Below are 12175 nucleotides of genomic sequence, written 5' to 3' on the forward strand. Positions count from 1 at the left end.
GGTTTAGATAGTTGGCTAGATAAACATACCACTGGTTTAGATAGTTGGCTAGATAAACATACCACTGGTTTAGATAGTTGGCGAGATAAACATACCACTGGTTTAGATAGTTGGCGAGATAAACATACCACTGGTTTAGATAGTTGGCTAGATAAACATACCACTGGTTTAGATAGTTGGCTAGATAAACATACCACTGGTTTAGATAGTTGGCGAGATAAACATACCACTGGTTTAGATAGTTGGCTAGATAAACATACCACTGGTTTAGATAGTTGGCGAGATAAACATACCACTGGTTTAGATAGTTGGCGAGATAAACATACCACTGGTTTAGATAGTTGGCTAGATAAACATACCACTGGTTTAGATAGTTGGCTAGATAAACATACCACTGGTTTAGATAGTTGGCTAGATAAACATACCACTGGTTTAGATAGTTGGCGAGATAAACATACCAAATTAGCGGACATGGCTAATTGATTGTGTCAGTGACTGACATAGAAAGAGAAACTGTTGATGCAGAACCTAATAATAATAAATGTATACCATTTATCAGACATTTTTATCCAAACTTAGTCATGGGTGCATCCAGTTTATGCATGGATGGTCCCAGGTATGGAAGTCACTCCCCTGACATTACAAGCACCATGCTCTACCAACAGAGCTACAAAGGACCACTATTATAATCAGGCTAGTTGACCAAGTAAGAAAACAGACATGCCAGTGACAGAAGGATAAGATGAAAAGTCCAGTCATGTACAGCTTCTAGCTTTATTTTATAATCAGTACAAATTGATATAGTCAGCAGACAGTATGACTTACAGCACCCCGTATACTATGCGGGCAGAGTACAATGCATCACCACCACTTGCTCACCCAAGCTGTAGTACAATCAGAGAGAAATGCAGGAAAACCACAGAGAAAACTAACAACTAATAACATTATTAACAAACTAAATCAAAACATTTATTACACAATCCACAGTCCCTCAGGCATCTGACCCGTTGACCTTTTCACCCCGTCTTTATTTCATCAGGAGGGAAACATACATTGCTTCCAGTTAGTAGAAAATAGGAAGTTAATATATTTGTGTTTTATTTGATGAAAGAGGCAGTAATGTTATCTGTACCTCAATTCGCAGACATTTACTCACCTCTAAGCTGGGGCTAGTTTAGGTACTCTCCGTTTTTGACTGGAATTTTCAATAAACTACAGTAAATGTTCCCACTGGGCACACACTGGTCGAATCAATGTTGTTTCCACATCATTACGTTGAACCAACATGGGACACACACTGAAGTGGCGTCTGTGCCCTGTGGGTTGGTTCTTTTCTCTGCCCGTCAATAATAAATGTGGGGGGGGGATCAAACACCCAGGGCCTGCCATTTCAAATAACTCACTCGATAAAGAAAATATCAAACAAGACAACTATTTCTAGATACATCTAGACAAAAGCAATTCTACAGACACGTCCATTACGTTTCATCTACTAGAGGGTCATTCTGTCAGATATTCTTGGTATAAAGGTACAGAGCAGGAGCAAGTTTATCACATCGTATTGCAATCCAGGAAAGCAAAAGGTATTTTTTTCACAAATCACAACATAAAAACAACAATAAAAAAGAAGAAAAAATGGTGTGTCATGAGACTGATTAAGGATGAACCACTAAGGAGGGGCGGTGTGACTTGGTCTGATCTTACCAGTTAGCAAGGTGAGGAAGACCCCAGAGGGAGACAGAAAGAGGGGCAACATTACTCCGTATAGAGTACTTTACAAGAGAAAACTCCTGATGCCTTTCCATCTGTTATCTTTAAAACTGACACACTGACCCAAAATAGTTATAAATACAAATATATCTCATATCTCAAGGATTAAAAAACAACCTCTTCCTCTTTTAATGGGGAGAGCTGGTAGACAGCAAAAGGAAAACCAGACAAGCAGCATCGTCCGCCTGCTTACTGACTTTCAGGTTGCCCTACCACAGCAGTCATGCACAGACAGGCATGATAGACAGACAACAGGAAATGGTGAGAGAACACAGCAGAGAACCTGACTGCTTCTGTCTTCATAAATTATCTTTCAGAACACGTTTCAGACACCCCCTCAGGATTCCAATCCTCTCTGACCTTGAGCCTGGGAAAGGAAAAAGAGAGGGAGAGAGAGAGAGGAAGGGAGAGGTGGTGGTTTTCTGGGCAGGGTTCTTTAACAGGAAACCTCCATGGTCTGTGGCCTGGCCTGTTCGACACCCGGGCCGGCAGCTGTGGCGCCCTCTAGCTGTGTGTGGGTGCGGCTGCGACTCCCCTCCACAGAGCCCATGCTGGAGGTAGAGTGGGTACGAGAACGCACCAGGCGGGTCATACTGGCCGTGGGCACTACAGACGAGAGAGAGAGGAGAACATTTAGGTTAAGAAGTCACGTATGAGGATATTTGCTTAGTGTGTGTTGAATGTTTTGTGGGAGGGGTAGTTTGCTTTAGAGAACGTGGCTAGGGGTAGGATGCTGGGGCCTCATTTATAACCGTTGTGTGAATTTTACACTAAATATCTGCATGAGCCATTTCTGAAAACACTACACACGTATGGAAAAATGTAGATGTATAAACTTGGCGCATGCCATACATACACGTTTCACATTATAAATCAGACCGGTTGTAAAACTGTGAACCAGGATTATAACGCCCTTCATTCACCCTTGAAGGTGACAATAACGCCATTCTTTCCTGAATACTTCGGAAGTATTGGAATTAAGCCAAGACATCTGAAGGAAATAGCAACGGCGATCAAATGTCTTTGGAGATGTTGGCGGAATGTGTTTTTTGTGTGTGACATATGCTATATTTGACCGTTTCTGAAACACAAAAACAATTGCACATTTTTGTGGACCTGGAAAACAGATCGTTTGAATTCAATAAAGTTTTTCATTTACTTTCTCCGAAACATGCTGCACTGCCCGTGAATTCTGAAACATTGTTTACTCTGGAATAAAACCTACAGTATGCCTACATACAGTGGTAGCACACACTTCAATTCTACTGTACATTAGAAACCACGCTCCCTGTTGGATGCATATAGCAAAAACTAGAAATTATAATAGCCTATCTAATAGGCCCAATTAAATGAGAGATGCGTACGGTAATTTGTTGTATGGCTACTTCAGCAATATGAGCGCATCACGGCCAGAAGAGGTGCAATTGGTTATGATACATGTATTATGTTTATAAATTGTCTAGGCTACAGGAGAAATGTTACATTACAGTATTCAAAAATAGCCTACAAACGTCAATGGAAAAGGTGAACCGTCTGTTCTACCATTAAACTGCCCTTTGGATCGCAGAGAGCAAAACACTTTAAATCTCAATAACTTACCTACTTACTACTGTGAAGTGGGTCCAATTAAATGAGAGCTGGGATGAATGGTAGCCTTTACTAACTTGTTGTTGGCCTGTAGGCTATTTTGTGAGTATGAAACCATCAGTCAGAAAAGGTGACTTCTAATTATTTTAGAATGCAAAGATAACAAACATAGATTCTCTTCTCACTAACAGCAAATGATTGCATCTTATTATATTTCGTTACCTGTTTTTTTTAGTTATGTATAAGTCATCATACAGTATATCCCCCATTTGCACAAGGCTACTAGGCTACTTTTGCCTTCTTGCAATGCAATACTTCAACCACTAGAAAGTGTGCGTACTCATGGTCTGAAGTTTGCAGGAGGATAAGTTCAGTTTTTATAAATGTTTTGGGGCATATTCTGTGCATACGCAATGTTTGTAAATGAGGCCCCTGGTAATCATACCACAATCATTATTGCATCAACATTCCCAATTTAAGATGGGGTGGACTGCAGCCCAGGGAGAATAATGAAATCTCTAAACAGTTAATAACCTGATCACCTTGTAGTGTTCAGCTCGTGCTAGCTACACTGCCTTCTAGTCAGGGTCCAGGAGATTGATATCAGTGAAGCAGGAATACTGGAAATTTCACCGTATGTCAAAAAGTTCTGGACATTCAAGGGTTTTTATTTTTTTTACTATTTTCTACATTGTAGAATAACAGTGAAGACATCAAAACTATGATATAACACATATGGAATCATGTAGTAACCAAAAAAAGTGTTAAACAAATCAAAATATATTTTATATTTGAGATTCTTCAAAGTAGCCACCCCTTTGCCTTGATGACAGCTTTGCACACTCTTGGCATTCTCTCGACCTTCATGTCTTAAAGTAATGAGGGACTGTTTTTTCTCTTTGCTTATTTGAGCTGTTCTTGCCATTATATGGACTTGGTCTTTTACCAAATAGGGATATCTTATGTATACCACCCCTACATTGTCACAACACAACAGATTGGCTCAAACACATTAAGAAAGAAATTCCACAAATTAACTTTTAACAAGACACATCTGTTAATTGAAATGCATTCCAGGTGACCTCTTCATGAAGCTGGTTGAGAGAATGCCAAGAGTGTGCAAAGCTGTCATCAAGGCAAAGGGTGGCTAATTTGAGGCAAAGGGTGGCTACTTTGAAGAATCTCAAAAATTTAATATTTGGATTTGTTTAACACTTTTTTGCTTACTACATGATTCCATGTGTGGGCTCCTGAGTGGCACAGCGGTCTAAGGCACTGCATCTCAGTGCTAGAGGCGTCACTACAGACCCTGGCTCGATTCCAGGCTGTATCACAACCGGCCGTGATTGGGAGTCCCATAGGGCGGCGCACAATTGGCCCAGCGTCGTCCGTCATTGTAAATAAGAATTTGTTCTTAACTGACTTGCCTAGTTAAATAAAGGTTAAATACAATAAATAAATGTGTTATTTCATAGTTTTGATGTCGTCACTAATATTCTACAATGTAAAAAATAGTAAAAAATTAAGAAAAACCCTGGAATGAGTAGGTGTGTCCAAACTTTTGACTGGTCCTGCATATGCATCTCATTAAAGTGGTTGGGGTCTGAAATGTCTGAGCAGAATCCCTCACTGTGTTCATTATTCTCCCATAAAGAAAAAGAGATTGCCTGATCAGGTCAAGTTCCAATTCATTTTTACTGTTGGAGAAAAAATGAATAAATAGGAAAGGCCAATATGATTATGCAGCATGCACAAGAGATTTGAGGGCCATCTGTTCAGAAGAGAAAAATAACAAAGACAAGAACAGACAGACATAAGACAACCATGTTACCTGATAGACATCACATAAAACATCCACGCCCTCTCAAACCACACATTTAGAGAGACAAAGGAATCTTTAAAAAATAATAAAGTTGACCACATGCTTCAAATCTCAGACTTGAGAGGATGGCTAAAAAGTGACTACCAGCGATGGGCAAACAGGGTTGGGAGGATAGCGTACTGTAGGTAGAGAGGGCAGGCTGGTGCAGCCAAGGCTGTTACCTATGGCCCTGGTACCTGATTCACTGCTTACGTGGCTAAGCAGTACATGAGGGACTGTTAGCATTGACGGACGGGCAGAAAGGAAGGAGGGAAGAAATAAAGGAGGGGTACAGAGAGACTGTCAGATTAATGCTCTGTCTTTCACAAAAGATCTGGAAACAAACATTGTGTCCTACAGCTTTACCTAGGAGAGACTTGAAGCAGCACTGTGTACAGTTCATTCTAGCACTATCTACGTTTACATGAATTTTCAGTAAATATCTGACAGTTGTGAAAATAGCCAGAAAGCTTTCTTACTGTTCTGCCAATCTAAAGGCAATGTCACCTGTGGCCCTGAGATTACCTGAAGAGAACTTTGAGCCAAGATGTGCTTCATGAGTACATTGTCTGATCCAGTTCAGTTAGTTTAATGTGTCGTCGTCCCCCGACTGCAATCATTTCCCCACTGAACTACAGTCTTCCGCGCTAAAGTAACCATTCAAACAGGGCCTCGACGAGCACTTGACTGTTCAGTAAAGCTCGGCGATATGGACACAAATCCATAGAACGATAAATTGACTGAATTATCACGATAACCATAAATAGAACGATACGTTTATAACATTCATGTACACTTGTTAGCCTTCTTTTATATATTACCATACCATTAGCACTACTACTACTATTTTGAATGTTGTACTATCAATCAATTGTACCATTAGCCCATATTAGCAAACTTATTTCCTTTAAACTTCACATTTCTCTAGTAGGCTATTTATTGGGATTATCGGTATCAGTAAATTGGTTGTGGTACGGTCGGTGTCGATCATTTTCAGTTTATCGTCCCAGCTCTACTGCTCATCTATTCACACTCAAACCAATCTCCTGCTAGCTTACTGCTTTCCTTTCAACACAATGCTGATCTTCTGGGATGATCCACCTGGCAGAAGGCGCAGCCCGAACACTACAGAGTTACAAACCTCCTACAGTATGCCACAATTGTGTTTGTGAAAGCTCACAATGTCCTCAACTGTTTCGGTATTCTCAGAAAGGGGAGGTACTTTCTGAAACGTGCTATTGCTTGGTGTGGGCGAAGAGCATAACGTGTGTGATGTGAAAGCTAAGACGGCGAGGAAACCACCATACTTAACACCTCAACAGAGACAGGGTTCACAAGAAAAACAACAGAAAGGAGGGCTATCAGGGTTTGATGAGTGAAAATAGTTTTTCAAGCTATACTGTATCTAGTTCATTTCAATAAGTAGGATGGGTATCCAGAATAACTCTTCAAGCAGGAAAACAGACCTCCAAGAGGTGGAAGAATGAGGGGGCGTGGGATAAACCACCACTCAATCCAAAACGAACCCCGGGCCAGCCCCTGGAGCGCCCCTGTAGTCACTTGTTGCAGACAAAACATCAAGGGTCACCCTCAGTGGGTAGGATTTGGAATAAGGCAACGACAAATCTTCCTTCCCACAGTGCTGTGCGGAGGCAGCATGGTTCTCTGAGGCCCTGCTCTCCTAACATTACCCTCCAGCAGCACCATGTGAGGCTTAAGAGCAGCCTTTAATGAGAACACTAATCTGCCACTGACATTACCATACCTGGAGAACCACTGGAGCCTCAGTCAGCCCTCACTGGAGGAGTGAGGACCAGGGGAGGGTAGGTGAAGGCCAGGGGTGATGGGGAGAGGGCCAGGGGTGAGGATGGTGAGGGCAAGCCAGACGAGGTGTGGAAGGGGATGCAGGGTTTTGCCAGTGAGGTTTACACAGGTACAGAAGGCTTAATGTTCAGATGAAGATTCCAGAGGGAGAACAACAAAAACTAATTGAGACTATTGTAATAATCAAGCAGCTTTTACTCTGACCTCACTAACACCTTCCATTTTCCACTCTGAATTAGCAACTCAAACCTTTAAATGTTTATATGAACAAAATAAACATTTTGAAGCGCAGAGAAAAAAAAAGTGATCAAAGACAGCGAATGGAATTTGGCCGTTCTAAGATACAGTGCCCAATACGTGGTCTGTTTCTATTACGATGATCATTCCACAAGCCAGATCAGCTCTCAGCAGGCCTAAATGAACCACAGCTTTAAAAGGTAGGCCTGTAAACACGCTCCCTGTTTAGGGCACTGCATCTTAAGACCTGGGGGAAGGAACCATTGTCAGGTGTGTGTTACAGATCAACCCACACACCAAGGTATATTACATTGCCAAAAGTATGTGCTCATCGAACATCTAATTCCTAAATCATGGGCATTAACATGGAGTTGGTCCCCCTTTGCTGCTATAACAGCATCCACTCATCTGGGAAGGCTTTCCACTAGATGTTGGAACATTGCTGCAGGGACTTGCTTCCATTCAGCCACGAGTATTAGTGAGGTCGGGCACTGATGTTGGGCGATTAGGCCTGGCTCGCATTCAGCGTTCGATGGGGTTGAGGTCAGGGCTCTGTGCAGGCCAGTCAAGTTCTTCCACACCGATCTTGACAAATCATTTCTGTATGGACTTCGCTTTGTGCACAGGGGCTTTGTCATGCTGAACCAGGAAAGGGCCTTCCCCAAACTGTTGCCCAAATTTGGCCCGCTGTGTTTTTATTTGACCCCCAAGTTTTCTGGTGTAATTTTTTTATTGTTGGACATAAAATACTGTAAAAACACCAGGAAATAATTTCCAAGTGATATTAATTTAAAAAATCTGTTTCCAAGTATTCCTAAGCACAATAGAGAGACATGTGATTGTATACAAAAAGTAAGCAAGGTTTGAAATGATTGTTTTAGTCAAATATATATGTTTGATCTTCTTGCGGTCAATTTAAAGTCTACAAATGATTAGTAATTATGTTCCGGTCCCCCGATCATCCACTCAAGAAATAAAATCGGCCCATGGCTGGATCTAGTTTATGATCCCTGGTCTAATTGTCATTGTATGCTGTAGCATTAAGATTTCCCTTCACTGGAACTAAGGGGCCTAGCCTGAACCATGAAAAACAGCCCCAGACCATTATTCCTCCTCCACCAAACTTCACAGTTGGCACTACACATTTAGGTAGGTAGTGTTCTCCTGGCATTCGCCAAACCCAGATTCGTCCGTCGGACTGCCAGAGAATGTGTTTCCAGTGCTCCAGAGTCCAATGGCGTTGAGCTTTACACCACTCCAGCCGATGCTTGGCATTGCGCATGGTGATCTTAGGCTTGTGTGCAGCTGCTCGACCATGGAAACCCATTTCATGAAGCTCCCGACGAACAGTTCTTGTGCTGATGTTGCTTCCAGAGGCAGATTGGAAGTCTGTAGTTAGTGTTGCAACCGAAGGCAGACGATTTTACACGCTACATGCTTCAGCACTTGGCGGATCCGTTCTGTGAGCTTGTGTGGCCTACCACTTTGCGGCTGAGCCTTTGTTGCTCCTAAACGTTTCCACTTCACAATAACAGTACTTACAGTTGACCGGGGCAGCTCTAGCAGGACAGAAATGTGACGAACTGACTTTTTGGAAAGGTGGCATCCTTTGACGTGCCACGTCGAAGATCACTGAGGTCTTCTACCGACTGTTTGTCTATGGAGATTGCATGTCTGTGTGCTCGATTTTATACACCCGTCAGCAACGTGTATGGCTGAAATAGCCAAATACGCTAATTTGAAGGGGTGTCCACATACTTTTGTCAATGTAGTGCATGTTCAAGGGAAGACCATGCTGCATGTAATTTATTTACTCAGCATCACACTACTTACACCCGTTGTTAAGAGTCACTGCAAACAGACAAGAAACAAGGTTAGCTTGAGGTTAGTTCCCTCGTCAGTTACCAGTAATGGTTTGTATGCAACAATTGGCTGTCAGTAATGTCATCCTTGGACATCCAGTACAAGTTGTCTTGTAGATACTGGGGTTCCGCTCTATTCTTGAAGTGCTACATGAATGCTACATTAGCCTTAGTTTAGGGCACAAATGTGTGTGGCTGCTAGCCTAGCGGTTAAGACCGTTGGGCTAGTAACCAAAAGGTCGCTGGTTCGAATCCCTGAGCCGACTAGGTGACAAATCTGTCGATGTGCCCTTGAGCATGGCACTCAACTGTAAGTCACTCTGGATAAGAGTGTCTTCTGTGTGTGTCTGTGTGTGATGCCCACATGGGAGGGCTGCTGCCTGAAATGGTCACGTTCTATGGGATATCAGTTGGACTGAGGTCTCATTCTGAGATAGAGGTGGACTTCAGTAAACAGGACATGGAACAGACTGATACAACCAGGACATGAAAAAACCCAAGTCTGACACCAGAGACGACTGAAGGAGAAGGAAAGAGAGCAGTACTCACTGTAACCCATTCCCTGGACAAAGTATTTGAAGGCCTCCGCGAGTTTACCCGGCTGTAAGACACAAACAGAAAACATCCGTTAAACGGAGCCATTTGAAATAAAACTGAATTAAGTAACAGTTGAGATTGCTAAATGGCATATATAAATCAGAAGCTTTCATCCAAAGCGACTTACAGTAATACATTTTACGTACGGGTGGTGCCGGGAATCAAACTCACGGTCCTGGCATTGCAAGCGCCATTCTCTAACCAACTGAGTTACAGAGGACCACTTAAGTGTAGTTTAAGCCAAACACAAAACTAGTTCATGACTCACCTGGATGACCTGAGGAAGCCCGCCACAGTCTTGCATCTATAGGGAAGTAACCAGAGCATGACCAGAGTGGAGAATCTCACAGACAGGACCATGCCGTTAGTCAAAACACCTTAACATTCACTGGTCTATGAACACATGGAAGAATGCTGAACCTCCTCTAGCGTACCAGTCAGATCATGTGCATTACTAAAGAGCAGAACAGCAGGGACACCATAGCATTACCACTCCTATTTCTAACAACAACAGAGTAACTGAACACACCTTAAGAAGGGTTGTTTTGGTTGGATTTAACCTCGAGTTGCATTCAACCTGTAAACAGGAAAAGAAGATAGATGAGATACAACAACAGTTTAGACAGGGTTCAGTCTGGCCTCTCCTATTCAGAAACGTCTAGTGACCTCAACCCCCGTCTCTATAGACTGAACACACTGTCCCTGAGGGGGGTTGATACTTTGTATTGGAATCAGACCCTCTGGCTTATTCGCTACTGTGTTGCCATGGAGATAAAGTGTGCACCCACCACTGCATCGACAGCCGGGGACGTGTCACCAACCACCAGCAGAGAAGTGCATCTGGATGGAGACAGGAGGGAAAACCGGTTAAGGGCTGTTCTTAATGCACAACGCAACGCAGAGTGCCTGGACACAGTCCTTAGCCGTGGTATATTGGTCAGATACCACAAACCGCCCGAGGTGCCTTATTGCTATATAAACTGGTTACTAACGTAATTATAGCAGTAAAAATACATGTTTTTTTATACCTGTGGTATATGGTCTGATATACCACAGCTGTCAGCCAATCAGCCTTCAGGGCTCGAACCAGTCAATTTATAAAAAACAACAACTCACATACAAAACATACAGTCCATAGGCAATAAGACAGAGCTGCAGTAATACCGTCTGCAGCATGTTTACATACGTCAGTGTGTTCACCGTGTTGTCAGTCAGACCGGTGACAGGCCTCTCAATCTCCAAGTCCCGACGGCTGTCATAACAAATAGATGAACCAATCAACCCATCTATCATTTCTACCCAAAATGTACAGGCAGTTACTCTTGGGGTTCTATGTACAGTACTGTACCTGTTGTAGGCATTGCAGAAGAGGGCCAGGTTTTCCTGGTTGATATCCTGGGCGATGTGCAGCCGATACGTCTGGGTGATCTCCTGGTTGTCAGACAGCTCATCCTGAGGGGGCAAAGATTGTTAAATCACTTTCAACCACCCACAGTATTCAGCCAGTATGCTCTGCCCCTGGACAGAGTTATCAAGACCTTTCAAACTGACTCGCCAAAAACGGATCCTTAACTAAACCATTAACTTATCCTGAAATTAAATATCAGTTTGCACGTCAGAAATGTCTGCATGGCCCTTTCCCTCTTTCCCATCCCAGTCTCCCACCCCTCCAGACAGCCCTCTGTCCCATCCCAGTCTCCCACCCCTCCAGACAGCCCTCTGTCCCATCCCAGTCTCCCACCCCTCCAGACAGCCCTCTGTCCCATCCCAGTCTCCCACCCCTCCAGACAGCCCTCTGTCCCATCCCAGTCTCCCACCCCTCCAGACAGCCCTCTGTCCCATCCCAGTCTCCCACCCCTCCAGACAGCCCTCTGTCCCATCCCAGTCTCCCACCCCTCCAGACAGCCCTCTGTCCCATCCCAGTCTCCCACCCCTCCAGACAGCCCTCTGTCCCATCCCAGTCTCCCACCCCTCCAGACAGCCCTCTGTCCCATCCCAGTCTCCCACCCCTCCAGACAGCCCTCTGTCCCATCCCAGTCTCCCACCCCTCCAGACAGCCCTCTGTCCCATCCCAGTCTCCCACCCCTCCAGACAGCCCTCTGTCCCATCCCAGTCTCCCACCCCTCCAGACAGCCCTCTGTCCCATCCCAGTCTCCCACCCCTCCAGACAGCCCTCTGTCCCATCCCAGTCTCCCACCCCTCCAGACAGCCCTCTGTCCCATCCCAGTCTCCCACCCCTCCAGACAGCCCTCTGTCCCATCCCAGTCTCCCACCCCTCCAGACAGCCCTCTGTCCCATCCCAGTCTCCCACCCCTCCAGACAGCCCTCTGTCCCATCCCAGTCTCCCACCCCTCCAGACAGCCCTCTGTCCCATCCCAGTCTCCCACCCCTCCAGACAGCCCTCTGTCCCATCTCAGTCTCCCACCCCTCCAGACAG

At 44.2% G+C, this 12175-nt stretch overlaps 1 protein-coding gene across 9 annotated transcripts in view; it reads right to left on the bottom strand.

The window, feature by feature from the left end:
- Nucleotides 1-755: 755 nt before the first annotated feature.
- The window catches only part of LOC139542995 (protein NDRG3-like), a 60827-nt gene continuing 49407 nt past the window's right edge, over nucleotides 756-12175 (bottom strand). For 2 of the 9 annotated variants that reach the window (XM_071349041.1, XM_071349044.1), the window contains 9 exons: nucleotides 11087-11190; nucleotides 10925-10990; nucleotides 10527-10578; nucleotides 10268-10315; nucleotides 10007-10042; nucleotides 9691-9742; nucleotides 9113-9130; nucleotides 5401-5454; nucleotides 756-2376 (listed from right to left, as the gene is read on the bottom strand). In XM_071349041.1, coding sequence (XP_071205142.1) covers nucleotides 2207-2376; nucleotides 5401-5454; nucleotides 9113-9130; nucleotides 9691-9742; nucleotides 10007-10042; nucleotides 10268-10315; nucleotides 10527-10578; nucleotides 10925-10990; nucleotides 11087-11190 — 600 coding nt within the window. In that variant the 3' untranslated portion in view covers nucleotides 756-2206. The remainder of the gene's footprint in view (nucleotides 2377-5400; nucleotides 5455-9112; nucleotides 9131-9690; nucleotides 9743-10006; nucleotides 10043-10267; nucleotides 10316-10526; nucleotides 10579-10924; nucleotides 10991-11086; nucleotides 11191-12175) is intronic. The other 7 variants (XM_071349045.1, XM_071349047.1, XM_071349049.1 and 4 more) reach the window with 5 other exon arrangements.

Source organism: Salvelinus alpinus, chromosome 17 (assembly GCF_045679555.1).
Source record: "Salvelinus alpinus chromosome 17, SLU_Salpinus.1, whole genome shotgun sequence".
In the NCBI taxonomy this organism is placed as follows: domain Eukaryota; kingdom Metazoa; phylum Chordata; class Actinopteri; order Salmoniformes; family Salmonidae; genus Salvelinus; species Salvelinus alpinus.